General features: G+C 48.5%; 1 protein-coding gene across 1 annotated transcript in view; it reads left to right on the forward strand.

Moving 5' to 3' along the window:
• The window catches only part of LOC138504628 (aminopeptidase N-like), a 169,614-nt gene that overhangs the window by 70,952 nt on the left and 73,531 nt on the right, over positions 1-25,131 (forward strand). Inside the window, exons 9-13 of the mRNA XM_069625224.1 lie at positions 5,958-6,023; positions 16,187-16,359; positions 16,564-16,640; positions 17,225-17,358; positions 22,092-22,147. Coding sequence (XP_069481325.1) covers positions 5,958-6,023; positions 16,187-16,359; positions 16,564-16,640; positions 17,225-17,358; positions 22,092-22,147 — 506 coding nt within the window. The remainder of the gene's footprint in view (positions 1-5,957; positions 6,024-16,186; positions 16,360-16,563; positions 16,641-17,224; positions 17,359-22,091; positions 22,148-25,131) is intronic.

A 25,131-nucleotide genomic window follows, 5' to 3' on the forward strand; every position in this document is an offset into this window, starting at 1 on the left:
CCTTGCATTCTTGCTGCACCTCCTCACATCTTTCTTTCCTTACATCCTCGCTCCATCTCCTCACTTCTTTCTTTCCTTGCATCCTCCCTGCACCTCCTCACATCTTTCTTTCCCTGCATCCTCGCTGCATCTCCTCACATCTTTCTCTCCTTGCATCCTCGTTGCACCTCCTCACATCTTTCTTTCCTTGCATTCTTGCTGCACCTCCTCACATCTTTCTTTCCCTGCATCCTCGCTGCACCTCCTCACATCTTTCTTTGCTTACCTCCTCGCTACACCTCCTCACATCTTTCTTTCCTTGCATCCTTCCTGCACCTCCTCACATCTTTCTTTCCTTGCATCCTTCCTGCACCTCCTTACATCTTTCTTTCCTTGCATCCTCGCTGCATCTCCTCACTTCTTTCTTTCCTTGCATCTTTTCTGCACCTCCTCACATCTTTCTTTCCTTGCATCCTCGCTGCATCTCCTCACATATTTCTCTCCTTGCATCCTCGTTGCACCTCCTCACATCTTTCTTTCCTTGCATCCTCGCTGCATCTCCTCACATCTTTCTCTCCTTGCATCCTCGTTGCACCTCCTCACATCTTTCTTTCCTTGCATTCTTGCTGCACCTCCTCACATCTTTCTTTCCTTGCATCCTCGCTGCACCTCCTCACATCTTTCTTTGCTTGCCTCCTCGCTGCACCTCCTCACATCTTTATTTCCTTGCATCTTTCCTGCAACTCCTCACATCTTTCTTTCCTTGCTTCCTTCCTGCACCTCCTCACATCTTTCTTTCCTTGCATCCTCGCTGCATCTCCTCACTTCTTTCTTTCCTTGCATCTTTTCTGCACCTCCTCACATCTTTCTTTCCTTGCATCCTCGTTGCATCTCCTCACTTCTTTCTTTCCTTGCATCCTCGCTGCACCTCCTCACATCTCTCTTTCCTTGCCTCCTTCCTGAACTTCCTCACATCTCTCTTTCCTTGCCTCCTTCCTGAACTTCCTCACATATTTCTTTCCTTGCCTCCTTCCTGAACTTCCTCACATATTTCTTTCCTTGAATCCTCGCTGCACCTCCTCACATCTTTCTTTCCTTGCATCCTCGCTGCACCTCCTCACATCTTTATTTCCTTGCATCCTTCCTGCACCTCCTCACATCTTTCTTTCCTTGCATACTTCCTGCACCTCCTCACATCTTTCTTTCCTTGCATCCTCGCTGCATCTCCTCACTTCTTTCTTTCCTTGCATCTTTTCTGCACCTCCTCACATCTTTCTTTCCTTGCATCCTCGCTGCATCTCCTCACATCTTTCTCTCCTTGCATCCTCGTTGCACCTCCTCACATCTTTCTTTCCTTGCATTCTTGCTGCACCTCCTCACATCTTTCTTTCCTTGCATCCTCGCTGCACCTCCTCACATCTTTCTTTGCCTGCCTCCTCGCTGCACCTCCTCACATCTTTATTTCCTTGCATCCTTCCTGCACCTCCTCACATCTTTCTTTCCTTGCATCCTCGCTGCACCTCCTCACATCTTTCTTTCCTTGCATCCTCGCTGCATCTCCTCACTTCTTTCTTTCCTTGCATCTTTTCTGCACCTCCTCACATATTTCTTTCCTTGCATCGTCGCTGCACTTCCTCACATCTTTCTTTGCTTGCCGCCTCGCTGCACCTCCTCACATCTTTATTTCCTTGCATCCTTCCTGCACCTCCTCACATCTTTCTTTCCTTGCATCCTTCCTGCACCTCCTCACATCGTTCTTTCCTTGCATCCTCGCTGCATCTCCTCACTTCTTTCTTTCCTTGCATCTTTTCTGCACCTCCTCACATCTTTCTTTCCTTGCATCCTCGCTGCATCTCCTCACTTCTTTCTTTCCTTGCATCCTCCCTGCACCTCCTCACATCTTTCTTTCCTTGCATCCTCGCTGCATCTCCTCACATCTTTCTCTCCTTGCATCCCCGTTGCACCTCCTCAAATCTTTCTTTCCTTGCATCCTTGCTGCACCTCCTCACATCTTTCTTTCCTTGCATCCTTCCTGCACCTCCTCACATCTTTCTTTCCTTGCATCCTCACTGCACCTCCTCACATCTTTCTTTCCTTGCATCCTCGCTGCACCTCCTCACATCTTTCTTTCCTTGCATCCTTGCTGCACCTCCTCACATCTTTCTTTCCTTGCATCCTCGCTGCGTCTCCTCACATCTTTCTCTCCTTGCATCCTCGTTGCACCACCTCACATCTTTCTTTCCTTGCATCCTCACTGTACCTCCTCACATCTTTCTTTCCTTGCATCCTCGCTGCACCTCCTCACATCTTTCTTTTTCCTTGCATCCTTGCTGCACCTCCTCACATCTTTCTTTCCTTGCATCCTCGCTGCATCTCCTCACATCTTTCTCTCCTTGCATCCTCGTTGCACCTCCTCACATCTTTCTTTCCTTGCATTCTTGCTGCACCTCCTCACATCTTTCTTTCCTTGCATCCTCGCTGCTTCTCCTCACATCTTTCTTTCCTTGCATCCTCCCTGCACCTCCTCACATCTTTCTTTCCTTGCATTCTTGCTGCACCTCCTCACATCTTTCTTTCCTTGCATCGTCGCTGCACCTCCTCACATCTTTCTTTGCTTGCCTCCTCGCTGCACCTCCTCACATCTTTATTTCCTTGCATCCTTCCTGCACCTCCTCACATCTTTCTTTCCTTGCATCCTCCCTGCATCTCCTCACTTCTTTCTTTCCTTGCATCTTTTCTGTACCTCCTCACATCTTTCTTTCCTTGCATCCTCGCTGCATCTCCTCACTTCTTTCTTTCCTTGCATCCTCCCTGCACCTCCTCACATCTTTCTTTCCTTGCATCCTCGCTGCATCTCCTCACATCTTTCTCTCCTTGCATCCCCGTTGCACCTCCTCAAATCTTTCTTTCCTTGCATCCTTGCTGCACCTCCTCACATCTTTCTTTCCTTGCATCCTTCCTGCACCTCCTCACATCTTTCTTTCCTTGCATCCTCACTGTACCTCCTCACATCTTTCTTTCCTTGCATCCTCGCTGCACCTCCTCACATCTTTCTTTCCTTGCATCCTTGCTGCACCTCCTCACTTCTTTCTTTCCTTGCATCCTCGCTACACCTCCTCACATCTTTATTTCCTTGCATCCTTCCTGCACCTCCTCAAATCTTTCTTTCCTTGCATCCTCGCTGCATCTCCTCACTTCTTTCTTTCCTTGCATCCTCGCTGCACCTCCTCACATCTCTCTTTCCTTGCCTCCTTCCTGAACTTCCTCACATATTTCTTTCCTTGAATCCTTGCTGCACCTCCTCACATCTTTCTTTCCTTGCATCCTCGCTGCACCGCCTCACATCTTTATTTCCTTGCATCCTTCCTGCACCTCCTCACATCTCTCTTTCCGTGCCTCCTTCCTGAACTTCCTCACATATTTCTTTCCTTGAATCCTTGCTGCACCTCCTCACATCTTTCTTTCCTTGCATCCTCGCTGCACCTCCTCACATCTTTATTTCCTTGAATCCTTCCTGCACCTCTTCACATCTTTCTTTCCTTGCATCCTTCCTGCACCTCCTCACATCTTTCTTTCCTTGCATCCTCACTGCATCTCCTCACTTCTTTCTTTCCTTGCATCTTTTCTGCACCTCCTCACATCTTTCTTTCCTTGCATCCTCGCTGCATCTCCTCACATCTTTCTCTCCTTGCATCCTCGTTGCACCTCCTCACATCTTTCTTTCCTTGCATTCTTGCTGCACCTCCTCACATCTTTCTTTCCTTGCATCCTCGCTCCATCTCCTCACTTCTTTCTTTCCTTGCATCCTCCCTGCACCTCCTCACATCTTTCTTTCCCTGCATCCTCGCTGCATCTCCTCACATCTTTCTCTCCTTGCATCCTCGTTGCACCTCCTCACATCTTTCTTTCCTTGCATTCTTGCTGCACCTCCTCACATCTTTCTTTCCTTGCATCCTCGCTGCACCTCCTCACATCTTTCTTTGCTTGCCTCCTCGCTGCACCTCCTCACATCTTTATTTCCTTGCATCCTTCCTGCACCTCCTCACATCTTTCTTTCCTTGCATCCTTCCTGCACCTCCTCACATCTTTCTTTCCTTGCATCCTTCCTGCACCTCCTCACATCTTTCTTTCCTTGCATCCTTCCTGCACCTCCTCACATCTTTCTTTCCTTGCATCCTCGCTGCATCTCCTCACTTCTTTCTTTCCTTGCATCTTTTCTGCACCTCCTCACATCTTTCTTTCCTTGCATCCTCGCTGCATCTCCTCACATATTTCGCTCCTTGCATCCTCGTTGCACCTCCTCACATCTTTCTTTCCTTGCATCCTCGCTGCATCTCCTCACATCTTTCTCTCCTTGCATCCTCGTTGCACCTCCTCACATCTTTCTTTCCTTGCATTCTTGCTGCACCTCCTCACATCTTTCTTTCCTTGCATCCTCGCTGCACCTCCTCACATCTTTCTTTGCTTGCCTCCTCGCTGCACCTCCTCACATCTTTATTTCCTTGCATCCTTCCTTCACCTCTTCACATCTTTCTTTCCTTGCATCCTTCCTGCACCTCCTCACATCTTTCTTTCCTTGCATCCTCGCTGCATCTCCTCACTTCTTTCTTTCCTTGCATCTTTTCTGCACCTCCTCACATCTTTCTTTCCTTGCATCCTCGCTGCATCTCCTCACATCTTTCTCTCCTTGCATCCTCGTTGCACCTCCTCACATCTTTCTTTCCTTGCATCCTCGCTGCATCTCCTCACATCTTTCTCTCCTTGCATCCTCGTTGCACCTCCTCACATCTTTCTTTCCTTGCATCCTCGCTGCACCTCCTCACATCTTTCTTTCCTTGCATCCTCGCTGCATCTCCTCACATCTTTCTCTCCTTGCATCCTCGTTGCACCTCCTCACATCTTTCTTTCCTTGCATCCTCGCTGCATCTCCTCACATCTTTCTCTCCTTGCATCCTCGTTGCACCTCCTCACATCTTTCTTTCCTTGCATTCTTGCTGCACCTCCTCACATCTTTCTTTCCTTGCATCCTCGCTGCACCTCCTCACATCTTTCTTTCCTTGCATCCTTAAGCAGTGGCTCGAAAACTGACAGGTAAATAAAATGGATTCATTCTGGTTGGTAGCTGTGGCACCGCCACGCGTGTTCATTGCGATGACATGATGTAATGAACACATGCTCTGGCACAGGGGTCCAGTTAGGTCGGAAAAAGATTCGGGGTTATACTATTGTCGGGACTGGTGGGATTCAGGCTAGCTATAGCTTTTTGGTTGCATCCCCTGAGCTTCTAGCGAGGCTACAACCAAATGACCCGGGATTATAGCCCCCTCAGCCCCCCCTCCTGTAGCGGTTGTATACTAATTGACCTTTTCACAATTGACCTCAGGAGAATTGACCTTGGGAGAATTGACCTAATTTAGAAGGTCAATTAGGTCATATATGCGGGGGGGAAACCCCCCACAACCCATCACCAATCCAAAAACCCCTGCAACCCCCCACCCAATCCCCTTATATTATTTATAATCCAAAACCAACCCAATACATATATAAAATAGCTAAAACAATATAAAGGTCAATTGTGCAGAAGGTCAATTAGGACCACTATAATTAGGTCAATTGTGCAAAAGGTCAATTGTAAAAGGTCAATTTAGGTAATACCCCTGTAGCAACGCCTTTGAACTCCCTGCAAGGTCTCTGCTCTGGCACAGGGGTGTTGCTAGGTCTGGAAAGGATCTGGGGCCGTGCTCATGTCGGGACAGTCAGGACTGGGGGCTAGCTAGCCTTCTGGCTGTTGCCCCTGGCCTTCTATCTGGGGCTACAACCAAAAGACCCGGGGCTACCACCCCCTGACCTCCCCGCAAGCTCTCTGCTCTGGCATGCAACACATTTCAAAAGCGTGTGATGTGAAAAAGCAATCGAATGTCTCAATATCCGCACCGCTTAGTATGAAAGTAATAAACACATGTCCACTTTTTTCGCAGGCCTATCTGATGGCTTTTTCCTATGACAACACCGACTACAATGACCTGTGGTTCCATTTGCAAAACGTAAGTGCTTTGCTTCTAGGTCTGGATAATGCACGTGCCATGGTATGCTATGTTATGTTAAAGGATATTCATACCGTGCACTATCACTACGGTAGTGGTCCCCTGGCGTTCTGGCGGATCTGAAAGGAAGGGGGAGGGTTAGGGCTCGTTAGTAGGATGAAGTTTGGAGAGAGAGTGAACTGGAGGCTTCCAGCCCTTTAAGATGAGTAGCAATCCCCTAGAGATGGATGGATGGGGAAGCAGATTTTAATCAAACATCAATAATCGAAATGTCTCAGGTAATTTGGCTAGAGGAAGACTGTTTTATTTTCAAAGATCTAATACAGGGAGTGAGTACAACAAACATCAGCACACTCGCTTGATCCTCTCACTCATACTCAACGATTATTATAAAAAACTAAACTCTTATACACAGAAAGTATCATCAATGACGTTTAACTTGCATACTACCAACGTCATCCTACGTAGCAAACTACAAAAAGGCTCTCAGTGAGTATCTAAGTACACATTCTATATATGCGCAAGTGTCGGTGAATAAAAGTGATAGGGTACTTAACATCAGGTGGGGCAACTAAGGCCTCCCCTCAAAATGGCCACTATGAACGCGTGATTAAATGTACGATGTCCTATTGGCTACAAAACTATAGGACCCTTAATTACGCAGTCCCCTACAATTGGTTGGCACTCTAACCTTTGTCAGTACTTTTCCAGGCTGGCTGAACATCCAGGTGCTGGTGAGCTCGTCTTAGTACCAGCTTCCCACCAATTAGCATTCTAATCCATCATCACCTCAATGGTCCAGTGTCAATTAGGGCTTTGAAGCTCGTCCTTGAGAGAGTTTTTAACTCTGAGAAATTAAGGGAATGAAGGTATGCTCTGCCCTCGTGCGTAGGTGTGACCATCTCGTTCGTCCAACTTCATCCTTCCACGTGACTAGAGACCATGGAATTGAGCTTCTGGTGCATTTTAAATACTAATTCTAATAGACCTCTGACGTCTTTGGAATTTCTGTTCATGCCTTCAGAACAGGAGTTCTGTTCTTTCACATGTTTTGTATCCAATGTCAGTATGGTCCAATTTGACAAGACCTTGGCTTCTTGGCTCATCCAACTCTGCCTTCTGAGATTCATTTCATTAATTCAATTGCTTTTTAACTGTGACACACCAGAATAAGTCCTTCTCGTTATTGTTCAGCACTTCCATAATGCGTAGTGGAATCATCCATCCTTTACTTAATCGTCTACATACGTGTATATATTGGTGTTTGCCGCAATCTATTCATTATAAACCATAGGGCTAGCTGCACGATTACTTTGCTGCTTCTGTTTCCTGCATTTGTACGCGTGTAACTGGATATCTTTCTGTGGCATAAGCTTCTTCACCTTGAGCCCAAGATGTCACTTATCCTTGATACTTTCTTGATGCCTTATAGAATATCTGCACTCTCTGGTCTCTGCATCTCTTCTATACATGTCAGCTTGTCTCTGTGTGACATCACCATTCATCTCTGACGTTTGTCTGCTCTGCTTCTTTAGGAATCTCATTTAAACGACTGTCATACTTTCTAGAATGCATATATGGCTTCCTCAATGGGAGTCTTGCTTCTAGAATTCTCTTAGGTATTGGTAGTCTTACTGGTATTGCACAGAGTCCATACTGTCCCCTTTATCAATTCAACTGCTCCATGTATGTCTCATACTTCGGTCTCTACTCTATAGGCAACAGAGGCGATATAGGTGAAGTGGTTGAGGTGGGGGTACTTGGCTCCTCCTCTACACTCCACCTCTGGGCGATTCATCGGCCACTCTTTCATCATCCTCTACATCCGGGCATCCTCTTCTGAAAAAGAGCTTGTTTGGGACCCATATCTTTATGACTCCCTTCAGGCAACTTGCTGTCTTGACATGATCATCTTTGGTCCATGTCATGTGTTGACATTGTCCATTTGGGCTGCAGTAGACCCATCTTCCCACATGCTTCTTATGATTCTTCGGGTATAGGAACTTCGTTCCCTCAGGTGCATGGATACTGGCCTTCACATAGTCTCTGATTTCTTCATCTGTCAATTCTTTGTCCTTCCATCCTTGCTCAACATCGATCATTATCTTCATTGCTATTGCTTTCTTTGCTGTCTTTCTGCACTGCAAGATTATCAGCTTGGTCACACAGAATCCAAGTAATATCATCACTATCAGAGTTCAAAGGAACTTAAAGATGTTTGCCATCCATTGTGGAATCCAGGAAAAGATTGATCCAAACCAGCTGTAATCAGCAATATCTTCTACCTCGTCTATCATCTGACCATGGAGTGTAGTCAGCATGTCTATGGCCTCTGTCAAGGTTCCATTCTCGTCATCATGAGAAGGTGTAAATGTGCAACATGATTCTCCAATTTTTGCACAAACACCTCCATCCATTGCTGTAATCATGTCTAATACATATCTATTCTGGATAGTCACCAGTGTTATGGCTCTCAGCTCTTCTCTGATTGCATTGAATCCTTTGATAGTCGTGTTGATTGTCTGTAGCAATTCACATCTGGTTATCTGCAACCACTTTGTATTTGCTCCAACCTGGATAGCCGGCATAAAGATCAACGTGAACACTGATGAGGTCTGGCTGAACAGTCTGTGTTCATACGGAATAGCATCAAAGGCTTCTATTGACTTTGCTGAGAAGCAGTTCTCTCTCTTCATTCTTCTTAGCAGCTCCACAGATCTCGTCTCCCTCAGGTGAGCATCTGCTTTCGGGAAACTGTCAATATTCAGATCACTTTTCGGAATTACCAAAGCTGGAACATGGACATTTCCAGGGAGCAAAGTCCTCTCCAATTATCCAGCAATTTTATATAAGCTCTGTATCTGCAGGCCAAGTAGTGATCCATGATCACTGCTGTCCCAGTCTTCATTCCTGGTGCATCAAAGATTCGTCCACAATTCTGATTTTCTCCCATTTATCTTGTGCCATTATTTCTGAAGCACAATTTTGCATTCTCTAAAGGAACAATCTGTAAGGGTTCTCCTCCATCTTGGACCCAAGTCAGCAGCTTGGCAAGTTTCAGCCATAACGGTTTGCAGCCCACCTGTACATTTCAAACAGTGGATTCAGGTTGATTATACACCATCCATGCTCTGCAGATAATTACTCCTTCTTCCCATCCATCTGAGACAACACTGACCCCCAGATATGCATCTGGCCTCTATAATTCCAGTGTCGAATGCTTTCTTCAGTTTTAATTGGACTGTCAAGTTTTTTGTTCACTTCCCATCTGAGTCCAGCTCCTTTTCCTCCAGGCTTTTCATATCTGATCACCCGATTTTTGGGCAAGTGATAGGAACTCAGTGATAGGAAACCAAAGCACACTCCAGAGGTTCAACAACAGAGAGATGTGGAATCCAGAGGAAGCCCCTGGCAGCGCCACCACGGCTTCCCACAGGGAGGCATCGAAGTGGTCTGGCCAGCCGAGAGTGGCTCACAGACCCCTCACATGGTGTGCCTTGAATGCACCTCGAACAGAATTGTATGAATCAGCAGAAACGGATACATTCACTGAGGACGTCAGAGTGACATCATAGATAATGACATCAATGCCACGTTTGTCTATGAAGTCATTGGAAACCTCAGGTAGAATTGCACGCCTTTTACGTCGCTATCCATGTTCAATTGTATGTTCTCTCTGCGCCCCTCCATCTCCCCCCCATCAGCTGCCCCCAGGTGCTGAGTCTGGCCCCCTGCTCCTCTGGCTGCAGAAAGAGCAGGCGCTGCAAGACGGTCATAGAGTCACGCGACCTGCTTCTCGGAATGCAGACAGAGCTAGTGCTGCGAGATGGTGATAGAGTCAGGCCCCCTGCTCGTCTGGATGCAGAAAGAGCAGGCGCTGTGAGATGGTGATACAGTCAGTCCACCTGCTCCTCTGGCTGCAGAAAGAGCAGGCGCTGCAAGATGGTGATAGAGTCAGGCCACCTGCTCGTCTGGATGCAGAAAGAGCAGGCGCTGTGAGATGGTGATACAGTCAGTCCACCTGCTCCTCTGGCTGCAGACAGAGCTAGTGCTGTGAGATGGTGATAGAGTCAGGCCACCTGCTTCTCTGGCTGCAGAAAGAGCAGGTGCTGCGAGATGGTCATAGAGTCACGCGACCTGCTTCTCTGGCTGCAGAAAGAGCAGGTGCTGTGAGATGGTCATAGATTCAGGCCACCTGCGTCTCTGGCTGCAGAAAGAGCAGGTGCTGTGAGATGGTGATAGAGTCTGGCCCCCTGCTCCTCTGGCTGCAGAAAGAGCAGGTGCTGCGAGATGGTGATACAGTCAGTCCACCTGCTCCTCTGGCTGCAGAAAGAGCAGGTGCTGTGAGATGGTGATAGAGTCAGGCCCCCTGCTCCTCTGGCTGCAGAAAGAGCAGGCGCTGCAAGATGGTCATAGAGTCAGGCCCCCTGCTCCTCTGGCTGCAGAAAGAGCAGGCGCTGTGAGATAGTGATAGAGTCAGGCCCCCTGCTCCTCTGGCTGCAGAAAGAGCAGGCGCTGTGAGATAGTGATAGAGTCAGGCCCCCTGCTCCTCTGGCTGCAGAAGGAGCAGGCGCAGTGAGATTGTGATAAAGGCTGGCCACCTGCTCCTCTGGCTGCAGAAAGAGCAGGTGCTGTGAGATGGTGATACAGTCAGTCCACCTGCTCCTCTGGCTGCAGAAAGAGCAGGTGCTGCGAGATGGTCATAGAGTCAGGTCACCTGCTCGTCTGGATGCAGAAAGAGCAGGTGCTGTGAGATGGTGATAGAGTCTGGCCACCTGCTTCTCTGGCTGCAGAAAGAGCAGGTGCTGCGAGATGGTCATAGAGTCAGGCCACCTGCTCGTCTGGATGCAGAAAGAGCAGATGCTGTGAGATGGTGATAGAGTCTGGCTACCTGCTTCTCTGGCTGCAGAAAGAGCAGGTGCTGTGAGATGGTGATAGAGTCAGGCCCCCTGCTCCTCTGGCTGCAGAAAGGGCAGGCGCTGCAAGATGGTGATAGAGTCAGGCCACCTGCTCGTCTGGATGCAGAAAGAGCAGGTGCTGTGAGATGGTGATAGAGTCTGGCCACCTGCTTCTCTGGCTGCAGAAAGAGCAGGTGCTGCGAGATGGTCATAGAGTCAGGCCACCTGCTCGTCTGGATGCAGAAAGAGCAGGTGCTGTGAGATGGTGATAGAGTCTGGCCACCTGCTTCTCTGGCTGCAGAAAGAGCAGGTGCTGTGAGATGGTGATAGAGTCAGGCCCCCTGCTCCTCTGGCTGCAGAAAGGGCAGGCGCTGAAAGATGGTGATAGAGTCAGGCCACCTGCTCGTCTGGATGCAGAAAGAGCAGGTGCTGCGAGATGGTCATAGAGTCAGGCCCCCTGCTCATCTGGATGCAGAAAGAGCAGGTGCTGTGAGATGGTGATAGAGTCTGGCCACATGCTCGTCTGGATGCAGAAAGAGCAGGTGCTGTGAGATGGTGATAGAGTCAGTCCACCTGCTCCTCTGGCTGCAGAAAGAACAGGCTCTGTGAGATGGTGATAGAGTCAGTCCACCTGCTCCTCTGGCTGCAGAAGGAGCAGGCGCTGTGAGATTGTGATAAAGGCTGGCCACCTGCGTCTCTGGCTGCAGAAAGAGCAGGTGCTGTGAGATGGTCATAGAGTCAGGCCCCCTGCTCGTCTGGATGCAGAAAGAGCAGGTGCTGCGAGATGGTCATAGAGTCAGGCCCCCTGCTCATCTGGATGCAGAAAGAGCAGGTGCTGTGAGATGGTGATAGAGTCTGGCCACCTGCTCGTCTGGATGCAGAAAGAGCAGGTGCTGTGAGATGGTGATAGAGTCAGTCCACCTGCTCCTCTGGCTGCAGAAAGAACAGGCTCTGTGAGATGGTCATAGATTCAGGCCACCTGCGTCTCTGGCTGCAGAAAGAGCAGGTGCTGTGAGATGGTCATAGATTCAGGCCACCTGCGTCTCTGGCTGCAGAAAGAGCAGGTGCTGTGAGATGGTGATAGAGTCTGGCCACCTGCGTCTCTGGCTGCAGAAAGAGCAGGTGCTGCGAGATGGTGATAGAATTGTTTCTGTGCAGTAAGACCACACTGCACTGCTTGTGTTGGTGCTTGGGCCATACGCCCCATGGGGTCATGTAACACGCTGGTGCATATCCAGTGTCCTACTGTGTACTCGCACACATTGATAGAAGTTTACTCCATGCACGAGTCTTTATTGTGTTACAATAAGTTGATTTGGGGCAATATCTTAATAAATATAGATTCCTTATCTAGCACCCGAATCCACTGAGTAGTGTCCCATTCATCCTGAATTATCTGCACTTGTGGATAACTCTTCATCAGGTGGGGTGTTCCTCAAAGCACCTGCTCCTAACAGCTGAGCCAGGGTAACCGGGTTCTTTAGAATCCTTTGAAAATCTCAAAAGTCAATATCTCAGCTCCACGGACCAGACGTGGAGAGTTAATAATCTTACATACTCAAGTTTCGGCAGTTTCATAGGATCCTTATTCCAAAGGGGGTGGAGGGGAGGGAGTCTTTGGTAAGGGCTGTAAGGAGAGACTTAAAGTGAATCACACGCAGGTGTATGATGAAGAACTGGTTCAAATAGACTGTACAGTTGAAGACATAAGAGAGGGGATAAGGAAAATAAGACAATCTTTTAGAAATTGGGTACTTCAATCAAAAGCAAGTAGGATACAGTTCGGTGCGGAATCAATGTTGGCGTGTATAAAGGATAAGGATTCACAAGCTTTTTGGCAAATTAGGAATAGTATCGAAGCGCCACAGGCCTTGGCAGGGGCTGCTTGGCTGCTGTGCTATGGCCAGGTCTATGCAGACGTATCTGGATCAGGGTGGGAGTCTCAGGTTGTGGTGTGTGGATCTCCTGACTTAACACTGGCAGATTCTGGGGAAGAGGCGGTACTTCGGGTACTTACCTCCATCAGCTCTTCCCTAGACCTGGGCCCAAATGGGCTGACAAACCTCCTATGTAAGTCAAATAAGAATTCGTCCATATTATCCATATTATTTGCAATTAGCACCCTGGGAGGCGCCATCCACCAATAAGAATGCTCAGAACGCAGGCTGTATTCATCAAGGAAAGCCCGCGTTCTGGGCATTCTCACTGGTGTCGGGTGCTTCCCTTCCCCGCTCCCCTTCACCATTTAGCACCCGTGTAGTTTCCCTACACGGGTGCTAATGGTGTCCTTTTTTCCAAAAGGAAAATACAAATAAAACTTACCTAGGTGGTGCGTCTCTGCTCCAGCAGTGCTGCTCTTCAGGAAGTCAGTTGTCCATGTTGATGATGTCACAGTCATCAACATGGAAAATGGACTTCCCTGACAGCACTGCAGAGCCGATCTGAAACATAAAGGTAAGTTTCTTTCTATTTTTCTTTTTTTTAAAGGGAAACTACACGGGTGCTAATGGCAATATTAACCTCGGAGCAGGCTAACCCTGTTGGTAACGGCACCGCCGCCCTCGTTAAGGGACCCTTGCTTCGCTTGGTCAAAGGGCTGTTACCGACAGTGTCGGTCCACCACCTCGGTTAATATCGCCTCAATATACTTGCCACTGGTATCCTCCCACCCACTTGGTCTAGGGCATATATTGTCCCAATTTATAAAAGAGGGGACAGAACCAGTCCCACCAGTTATCGCCCTACAGCGTTACTCGATGCAGATAGCAAGGTATTCGCGTCAATTCGCTATCTCATCTGGAGTAATGGGCTGCCGGGACGGGAAGAATTACAAAATGGCAGACAGGCTTTAGGCATAAGATGGAGACAATAGTATATGAGCTGGTGATAAATTGTGTCCAGAATCTTGCCTGGGGTGGGAAATATGACGTGCTATATGGTGCCTCGTTAGATCTGACCGCAGCTTTTGACGCATTGGATCGTGGTTGGTTGTAGATAGAACTACAAACTTGGGGCATACCGGCAGGGCTGCTCAATCTGATCGTTGGCCTATACTCAAGAACTGAAATTCAAGTTCGATTGAACTCTGGAGAATTATCATAGAAAATTCCTACTGCCAGGGGGGTAAGAAAGGGATGCGTTCTCGCTCACTGTCTTTTTAATTTATACCTTTCGGACATTGAGGGAGCTTTGTTACCGGTATGATTTATTGCCCCTAAATTGCAACATTTGCAATATCACTGGTTGGCTTATGCGGATGACTTCTTCCTGTGTGATGTTGCTGCTATTGGACTTCAACGTCTAATTAACCAATTTGCATTGTATATGGTAGAGCACGCTTGGATAGTCAACCCGGCACAGTCCAAAGAAATTCAGTTTAATGGTTTGAGGAAGAGGTGTACATTTCGATGGCATTTTGGGAATGTGGTGGTCTTGAGTGTCGAGTCGTTGATGTACTTGAGATTTATGGTCAATGCAAGACCATCTTTGAGTAGTATTTTTGTTTGGTTTAATGAGTGCGCCTTTAAATTGGCAGTGCAAATGAAAAGCATTGATGCAACATTTGGAGAGTTTTCATTAAAGCCGGCGATTAGATACTATGAGGCCAAAATGATTCCCACGCTGCTTTATGGAAATGAGACGTGCCCATTGGCTATGTTCTATCATCTATTGATCCTGGAAGGAAAGATTTGGAGCAGAACCTTGAATTTGCCAAAGAGTTTTCCGGTGGCTGCTATAAGATACAGACTTGGCATTGTTTCTCTTAGATCCAGAGCCTACAGGAACATTCTAATGCTTGTGCGTAAAATCCTTTGTCCTGTAGAGGAATCGCTGTATATGTAATTTAAGTCCATCTATACAGAACAATGGTGAAATAGGTTAAAAGCCATACAGAGTATATGGAATCCATAAAATGTTCCATTTTGGATCTGATGAATTGTCCAGGGAGGGTGAAGAGACTCTTATGTCAACATGACTGAACTTCAACCATGATATGATATGATAGGTTATTTACAATGCGCTTAATACCCAGAGGTTTCTAAGCGCGGACCCGGGGATCGAACCTGTGTCGCTCCATGTCGTCTTGCTTCCAAGGCGAGCATGTTCCCCCTGAGCTATCCTCCCGAGACAACCAAGGTTTACTAGAGCCTTACTCATCATGAACTCACTTGAGGAGTGATTACAAAAGGAGGGGTGTTTGGCCCCATTCCTTAGTATATATCCTGATAAGCTTACCCGATCGCTTGTTTTACGCTTTAGATGGAACTTGATTCACTCAAAACACATATTGATAAGATATGGTAAGGTGTTGCCTGACCAAAGCCTCTATAGATTTTGTAAATTGATAGGAACTTTGGAAACTGTTAAACGTTGGGTGTTGGACTGTGAAGCGTTAACTTACGTGCTAATGTGTATTTAGGAAAGGTTTTTAAATATAGTTCAAGAAATGATGAGGTCTCGATTTGGCAATGCTGTTTGCCCTGGACGTAGCACCCCCACAGGGATCGGGATCACGTGTTTCATTAAAGCACTGAAATTAGGAGAGTTTTAATATGAGATACACGATAGAGGCAATCGGTGATGAGTTTGAGTATATTTTATTGGAAAGTAATGTGGTTTATGTTTATGAAAATGTCTTGTTTTTTTCTCTCTAATTTTGTGTAATCTATTTTAATTTATTTTAATGTAGTGATTTATTCATTGAAATGTTATTCTGCAGATTGATTTGAATTTGTATTATTAAAGGTTGATGTTTTCAACCAAGAATAAAAATAAAACCAATAAAGGAAATGTCTGATTTGAATCCCACCCTTCACTGGAACTCACCCATGGAACATTGAATGTGGCCCCCCCAATAGCTGGACATCCATTCATCTTGGATGCTGTGAACTGTCAAGTGGTGTCTATGCTTTAATCCCCTGTCTGGGTGACGTCAACAGGGGTAGGTGCTTGCTGACACCCATTGCACCAGCAATGCACCCCACAAAATAGTAAGGGTCCGCCATTGGCGTCTTTCTTAGCCCCACACCCTGCCTTCTGGTGGAGCGACTGTACCTGAGGTTATAGGAAGGAAGGGGTATGAGATGTATGCCGCGGAGGGACTATTACGATTCGCTATAAGGACATTGTGCAGGTTGTCGACCTCCATAGGCAAATGGATAACATTACCACTTGGTTTGGTACCACTTGGTTTGAAACACTTGTGTATAGGCGCGTTACAAATACCATATCTCATCATATCATTGACACATGATGTCTTTATAGGCTGTGAATGCGAACAAAACTATCCTACCCAAGACGGTCAAGGAGATCATGGACACCTGGGTCCTCCAGATGGGGTTTCCTGTTGTGAAAGTCGACACAGGAACTGGAGCTGTCACCCAGCAGCACTTCCTGCTTGACCCGCAATCCGTTGTTGACCGGCCTTCTCAGTTTAAGTATGTATGTCCTATAACCCCAAGACAAGCTTGTTACTGTAGTATATTTTGCAGGTTGTGCCTGGTTGGTCTGAAGTGTGAAACACTCGTGCACTGCTGCCATGTATGCCCACCCTGCAATACCCAAACAGTGCCATTGTTTTCAATGACTGTGTAGAATGAGTGCTAAAACAAGCTAAGGGTCCTTTACTCTTAATGTTGCAGTTACACATGGATTGTACCAATGACCTCGATGACGACCTCATCGCTAAATCCTCAGCTCTGGCTCGACGGGCCCACAGGTACCGTACCTCTACTCTCTTCCCTCTCTTTGTGATGGTCTAAGCCATTGTGCAAGGAAGGAAATTCTTCTAATTACCCACTTGACAATCAACGACGGCCAAACTAAGGCTCTTTCCCAGTACTACTTTTCAAAGCTGCAGTGCCACTACTATTATGAAACATGCATATTAGTGCAACGCTGCATGCACGGGCAGTATTGATGCAACATATGCTATAAATAACGATTCATTACTCATGTCCTCAATTAACTGTTTTATTTTATCATTTGCATAAATGTGGGAGCCTCTCTACGGAGAGCGAGCAGGGTCACATGGCCCGGTCTGGGGGTCGGGGGGGTCAGGGGGGTCGGGGGTGGGGGGTAGCCCACTCCACCTGCCACAGATGCGAAATATCCATTGCATATCAGTCTGAGCCAGACACCTGGGCAGTCCAGCACCCAAATGCCAGGCAATTCTGCTCAGGCGTGTGTGTTTTTTTTGAAAAACCCAAGTGTATCATTGTAAAACAACTTGCTGAATGTTAACAGCGGTGAACGAGCTCTCATCTAATACGTACATCATTCATGTCCCCTTTTTTCTTCTAGCTATATTTCCTGAATTTAAAGTGACTGGCAGTGAGTGGTTATTGCTGAACCTGGACGTGGTTGGATATTACAGGGTGAACTACGATACCGCCAATTGGAACAAGCTTCTCAGTCAACTGAACAGCGACCCTAAGGTGAGGCTCAGGGACGGGAATTCTGACCGATGGGCACTGAGGGAGGCGAGGCGAGGCGTACAGCCACTTCCCTTGCGGTGGCCAAGCCTCATGGCGCTTGACTTGAAGGCTGCGTTGAATCTTTGCAGATCAGGTTTTTATCCGCTTGAGCCATTCGAGCCGCGTCGGCAACTAGCGTCTGATTCGGCTTGACTCGGTTTATCCTGATTCCAGCCATAGCTAAAGCCACATGAATACATTCCATTGTGAAGAAGGGATGGGGTAGATTCTCAAAACATTTTTTGTCACACGTGATGCGATGTTCTTGCGCATCGCATAACTTGCACCAACAAAACCTGTGACTGATAGTGAAAGGGCGCTGAAATGTGTGCATTCAGATGGCCCCTTCTCATCCGCTTTGCACATTTGCACAAATAAGGGGGCCTTTTCCTGTCCATTTCAAAGTACATCCTGAATCCACAAGTAATGCACTTTGAAATGCGCAGAAAATAGTCACATTCCCCCGCGGCGTCCCGGAACAGGTACAAGGGGATGTGCAATGCAAGGTGGGTCGTTCCCAAGCCTGTCATTCCCCCGCGGCGTCCCAGAACAGGTACAAGGGGATGTGCAATGCAAGGTGGGTCGTTCCCAAGCCTGTCATTCCCCCGCGGCGTCCCGGAACAGGTACAAGGGGATGTGCAATGCAAGGTGGGTCGTTCCCAAGCCTGTCATTCCCCCGCGGCGTCCCGGAACAGGTACAAGGGGATGTGCAATGCAAGGTGGGTCGTTCTCAAGCCTGTCATTCCCCCGCGGCGTCCCGGAACAGGTACAAGGGGATGTGCAATGCAAGGTGGGTCGTTCTCAAGCCTGTCATTCCCCCGCGGCGTCCCGGAACAGGTACAAGGGGATGTGCAATGCAAGGTGGTTCGTACCCAAGCCTGTCATTCCCCCGCGGCGTCCCGGAACAGGTACAAGGGGATGTGCAATGCAAGGTGGTTCGTTCCCAAGCCTGTCATTCCCCCGCGGCGTCCCGGAACAGGTACAAGGGGATGTGCAATGCAAGGTGGGTCGTTCCCAAGCCTGTCATTCCCCCGCGGCGTCCCGGAACAGGTACAAGGGGATGTGCAATGCAAGGTGGGTCGTTCCCAAGCCTGTCATTCCCCCGCGGCGTCCCGGAACAGGTACAAGGGGGTGTGCAATGCAAGGTGGGTCGTTCCCAAGCCTGTCATTCCCCCGCGGCGTCCCGGAACAGGTACAAGGAGATGTGCAATGCAAGGTGGGTCGTTCCCAAGCCTGTCATACAATAGGGTGGGGACTAACATACTACGAGACTGGCCACAATTCCCCCGTGAAATGTGCAGGTCGCCTTTGCAGGAAAGTTGCTTTGCACATTTCTAAAAATAAATGCAAATGAACAAAGGAATCTGAGTGATTTGGCCGTGGAAGAATTGTTCGCTTTGAAATTGACCATAGGCAATTTTGCCGCGAAAAGACATTTGCTGCAGCCAAACTCCACAAATCTATGACCCGACACACCCAATACATCCTCCCCCTGCCCCCACTTACCTTGTGCACGTGACCCTGTGGTGCCAGTTCTGTCCCTCTTACACAGGTCAGATCCCACTCTGCAGGGTTCCCTTTTCTCTCTTTTGTTCCCCCATCCCCCACCTCCATTCCTCAGGATGCGGGGGACACCCCTGCTACCTCAAAGGCCATCACTACCGAACATGGGGAGCGGGGGGACACTCCCGCAACCCCCACTCCCCATGCTCGGTATTGATTACCCAATTCGATCGATTTTAATCGATCGGATTTTAATTGATCTATGCTACTGGTCGAATTCGGCCAGTTGTACCATTCGATCAATTAAAATTGATCAAATTGGGTAATACCGAAAGAAAATGCAACCCCTGTGCTCTTTTAATTTGCATTTATACTCTTGTCAAACCTTTCGATGTCCCCTTTGTACCGTTCCATTGGCTACGTGTAATTCTGACTTCTGGGCACTAGGCCAGCGCCCTAGAATTCAGAATAACCAAAGCGCTGTAATCGAGCCGAGTCAAAAAATCAAATACTCGAATTCTAGCTAAACAAACCCAAACCATTTCGAGCACATCTCCAAAGGGTCTGAACCTTTAGAGCCGTGTTGAAGACTCATTCCTTAGTTGTTCCCGAATCTCTATGCAGCCGGTTCTCTCATCACTAGTTATATGTTAGTAAAAACCTCTGATTCACAAAGGGAACTTTGTGCAAATCCCTCATGCCTCTATAAACGTCTAATGTTGAAGGCCACCTCCAATGGACTCGCAAGGCAGCCTCGCAAAGGTGTCGGTAAACTGCATGTATAATTCCTTTTGAGAATGTACTCATATGTCAATTATACACCTAGAGTGGATGCTAAGCACTTTGCTTTTCCTATTTGGTCCTTTTGAATCCATTACATTGGAAGGGCCCCTGACGATGCTGTGCTCTTGTGCAGAATGTTTGCAGTCACATTGAAGGACTGGCAAAGGAAGGCCCACTTAATGGCAATGAGGCGCTGTCGCCACCAGGGAATTATTGTGAGGGCTTAACCCGCAGGAGGGCTTATTTCCATGTAAACCCATGGTGCTCAGTCAGAACACACTCCTGATGCTACGCCTTCAGCTTCGTAAACACTTCTGACATTAGAAACTGTAACTTGAAACGGTCGCAAATCTGCCCCGTGTCAGCCAATGACCGGGGGGGGGGGGGGGGGAAGGGGGGGTAGCAATGGCCCAGGGCCGCCATTGCAGGAGTTCCACCAGAGGAAGTGCAATGCATTGGAATGACCGGGGTGGCAATGGCCCAGGGCCGCCATTACAGGAGTTCCACCAGAGGAAGTGCAATGCATTGCAATGACCCAGGGCCGCCGTTACAGGAGTTCCACCAGAGGAAGTGCAATGCATTGCAATGACCGGGGTGGCAATGGCCCAGGGCCGCCGTTACAGGAGTTCCACCAGAGGAAGTGCAATGCATTGGAATGACCGGGGTGGCAATGGCCCAGGGCCGCCATTACAGGAGTTCCACCAGAGGAAGTGCAATGCATTGCAATGACCAGGGTGGCAATGTCCCAGGGCCGCCATTGCAGGAGTTCCACCAGAGGAAGTGCAATGCATTGCAATGACCGGGTGGCAATGTCCCAGGGCCGCCATTACAGGAGTTCCACCAGAGGAAGTGCAATGCATTGCAATGACCGGAGTGGCAATGACCCAGGGCCGCCGTTGCAGGAGTTCCACCAGAGGAAGTGCAATGCATTGCAATGACCGGGGTGGCAATGGCCCAGGGCCGCCGTTACAGGAGTTCCACCAGAGGAAGTGCAATGCATTGCAATGACCGGAGTGGCAATGACCCAGGGCCGCCGTTGCAGGAGTTCCACCAGAGGAAGTGCAATGCATTGCAATGACCGGGGTGGCAATGGCCCAGGGCCGCCGTTACAGGAGTTCCACCAGAGGAAGTGCAATGCATTGCAATGACCGGGGTGGCAATGACCCAGGGCCGCCGTTACAGGAGTTCCACCAGAGGAAGTGCAATGCATTGCAATGACCGGGGTGGCAATGGCCCCGGGTCGCCGTTGCAGGAGTTCCACCAGAGGAAGTGCAATGCATTGCAATGACCGGGGTGGCAATGGCCCAGGGCCGCCGTTGCAGGAGTTCCACCAGAGGAAGTGCAATGCATTGCAATGACCGGAGTGGCAATGGCCCAGGGCCGCCGTTGCAGGAGTTCCACCAGAGGAAGTGCAATGCATTGCAATGACCGGGGTGGCAATGACCCAGGATCGCCGTTACAGGAGTTCCACCAGAGGAAGTGCAATGCATTGCAATGACCGGGCTGGCAATGGCCCCGGGTCGCCGTTACAGGAGTTCCACCAGAGGAAGTGCAATGCATTGCAATGACCGGGCTGGCAATGGCCCCGGGCCGCCGTTACAGGAGTTCCACCAGAGGAAGTGCAATGCATTGCAATGACCGGGGTGGCAATGACCCAGGGCCGCCGTTACAGGAGTTCCACCAGAGGAAGTGCAATGCATTGCAATGACCGGGGTGGCAATGGCCCAGGGCCGCCGTTACAGGAGTTCCACCAGAGGAAGTGCAATGCATTGCAATGACCAGGGTGGCAATGGCCCAGGGCCGCCATTGCAGGAGTTCCACCAGAGGAAGTGCAATGCATTGCAATGACCGGGGTGGCAATGGCCCAGGGCCGCCATTGCAGGAGTTCCACCAGAGGAAGTGCAATGCATTGCAATGACCAGGGTGGCAATGGCCCAGGGCCGCCATTACAGGAGTTCCACCAGAGGAAGTGCAATGCATTGCAATGACCGGGGTGGCAATGGCCCAGGGCCGCCATTGCAGGAGTTCCACCAGAGGAAGTGCAATGCATTGCTCTATGAAAGGGCCAGTGACCTGGATGCATAGCACGTGCCCTCTCTGAGGTCTTGCATTGGAAACCTGTGCTGGGGGATGTTGAAATGTCCCACTGAAGCAGGTAGCGCTGCTCGCAACACGCGTTTAGTAATTTGGCAATTCTACTTAATTTCTGAGAGGGCATCGCTGGACGATGCACGTTACCCACAAGAAAATGTTTAATTTGGTCACCCTTATGCCTTCTGACACACCTTCCTGGAGCTTAGATTAGTAATCTTGCTTTAATTATGTCCATTTAACTTGAATGCATATTTCTCTTTGCTTGAACTCTCATTACCTTTTAACTGAGTGTCATCATTTTGTCACCTGTGTAGGTCATTCCACTGATTAACAGAGCTCAGATCATCGACGATGCATTTAACTTGGCACGGTGAGAACTACACATTCTTCATCTCAGGGGTGGCTCTCTGATGGGTTAGGGGTTCAGCAGCAGAATGTGGGTAGTTCTTAGAAAGTACAAATCGTTTTTAATGTTTGTTTTTCAAAAGTGTGGAACATGCTACATGCATCCATGGAGAGAATGAAGATGGGGAGTGGGGTGGAGGGAAGGGGCAGAGATGTGTAACGGGAATCCTGTCTGTTATCAGGGTGTCAGGAGGAGGTTCCCCGAGTCCCACATCACCCACATTAGTGTACACGACAATAGAGCCCGGATGGCGCAGAGTCGTGAAAGACCACCCTAAAGTGTTTGATCCTCTGTAGGAGGTGAAGATGGGCCTGTGAGACTCAGAGATTGGAGAACACAGAACTTGGGGTGCCCTCAGTCCACAGGCCACTTAGAACGTGAACAGAGACAGCCGACTCAGCCCTTTAAGACGAGGTAGCAGTACTATGAGATGAATGGAGATGCAGAAGATACTCAATCATCAATAATCGAAACGGCTCAGGAAGTTGGCAAAGTTGACTGTTTTAATGTCAATTATCTAAAACAGGGAGTACAACAGACATCAACGGACGTCCCATGGCATATTCTCAATGATTTTCATAAAAAACATCATTCTTATAGTGAAAACTCGTCATTGATGACGTTAACCTACGTATTTACTAACGTCATCCTATGTGGCAAACTACGAAAACCTATTGAAAAGAGTGATTGGAGAAGTGGAACCATCTAGATATACTTACCATACTAGTCTAAGAGAGTGATAGGCTCCTTAACATCAGGTGGGGCAAATAAGCCCACCCCTCAAACATGTCACTATGAACGTCACTAAATACACAACGTCCCATTGGTTACACAACTATAAGACCCTTAATTATGCTGCACCCTACAACTGGTTGGCTCTCTTACATTCGTCAGTACTTTTCCACTACACTAGCAGCACACAGGCTGGAGTTCCAGGTGCTGGTGAGCTGGTCATAATCATAGCTTCCCATCAAATAGCACACTATCATCACCTCAGTAGTCTGCACGTCAAATAGGCCTTTGAACGCGGCCTTGGAAATGTCCTTTGCTCTGGAGAATCCAGGGGAGTAGAGGCACGCTCTGCCTCCCTGCGTAGATGTGGTTCGTCATGTTTGTCCAGCTTCATCCTTCCATGTGACTGAAGACCACACATTCGAGCTCAGGTGACTTACTCACTGTACCGTGCATCAACAGGGCCAAAGCAGGAGCGATAGGTTACCCATCCACAGCCCCATAGCTGTGGAATTCACTCCCCAGTGCCCCCAGAGCTGAAACCTCTCTCCCTGCCTTTAGAAGAAGCATCAAAACTGTTCTCTGCAACTAACCGGCCTTCTCTCCCAGGCGCACCCCCCACCCCCTCCCTACCTGTTCCCTCAAATTGGTCCATGCATAGTTCTCAGCAACTATGCCTGTTTTTCGTCCATGTCTTCAGAACAGGGGTTCCATTCTTTCACACGATTGTAACTACTTTCTGCTCATCTTAGCTCGATATGACCTTGGCTTCTTGGGGATGGTCCAGACTCGCCCCACAGAGATTCACTTCTTTATTTCGATTGCTTTTCAACTGCGACACACTGGAAAAAGAAAGGAAGGCCTTCTTTCTCTGGTCCAGCACTGTTATAACATGCAGTGGAATCATCCACACTTTACTTGCTCCAATATATGTATACGTTGTCGCTTGCCGCAATCTATTCACTACATAGCTATCCTCGAGATAACTTTGTCTGCTTGCGTTACTTTGCATCTGTACACGTGTAAAATGACTTGACATCTTCATCGATTCTGTGGCATAAGCTTCTTCACCTCGAGCCCGAGATGCTGCTTATCTTTGATACTTTCTTGATGCCTTATAGAATATATCCATTCTCTTGTCTCTGCATAGTTTCTTAGCAGGTCAGTATTGCTTCGTATGACGTCACCAGTCTGCTCTTTCGTTCATTTCTTCTGCTTCTTCTGGAATTTCATAAATTGGCCATGGTACTGTCTCGTATGCTGGTATGGCTTCCTCAATGGGAACCTCGCTTCCAGGATTCTCCTTGGTATCAGTATTCTTACTTCTATTGCTCGTGTCTCACACTCTGGTTCCCAACATATAGGCAATATGGGTGAGGTGGTTGCGCTGGGGGTACTTGGCTCCTTCTCTACAAACTGATGAGCAATGGGCAGCTGCCCCTGCACAAGCGCTACTTCTCAGAGTGACGGTGTGCTATGCATCCATTAAGCATGCCCTCGCCTCTGATTGGTTGCAGCCCAGATGGATCCCCGAGGAAGATGCTGACCTGTACTCTATTCTTCAGAGACATTGGCCCGGTCCATAGAACTTTTGTGGCCCCCGTCAAATAAATGTCTTAACCCCAGCAGCAATTTAAATAGCTACAGTGCACCTGCATGCCGGAAAAAAATGTACCCAGAAAATGCGGTAGAGCCATGGTGCTCATTCTTAGGGGTTCTCAACCTTCCTAATGTGTACCCCGCTGGAAGGATGAGATTTTCTGGGCTGAGTCAGCTCTTCCCAGTGGATTCCAGTCATTTTAACAGGGGTCGAATTCACCTTAAGTCTGAAGGTGGGGTTCTAGTCCTGCCCCTAATCGTGAGGCCAGAGGCCAGAGAGGGGCGTTTGAGCGATTCCAAAACAGGACGGCTTTACATTGTCGTTGTGCATTTTGATTGCAGAGATTGATTACACAAAAACCGGACCCGCACCGGAGAGACCATTATCCAGTTGCCTCTGTATAGCGGTGGAGGGCGGTAACCAATAGGCTGTCTGTGGATATACGCAGTGAACCCTGTAGTGTCCCCCGGTGCCCGCGGTAGGCTAGCTCTGAATATACGCAGTGAACCCTGTAGTGTTTCCCTGATGCCTGCGGTTAGGCTCGCTGTGGATATATGCAGTGAACTCTGTAGTGTTGCCCTTATGCCCACGGTTAGGCTAGCTGTGGATATATGCA

The sequence above is a fragment of the Ambystoma mexicanum genome, chromosome 11 (genome assembly GCF_040938575.1).
Source record: "Ambystoma mexicanum isolate Mex_15411 chromosome 11, UKY_AmexF1_1, whole genome shotgun sequence".
Lineage (NCBI taxonomy): Eukaryota > Metazoa > Chordata > Amphibia > Caudata > Ambystomatidae > Ambystoma > Ambystoma mexicanum.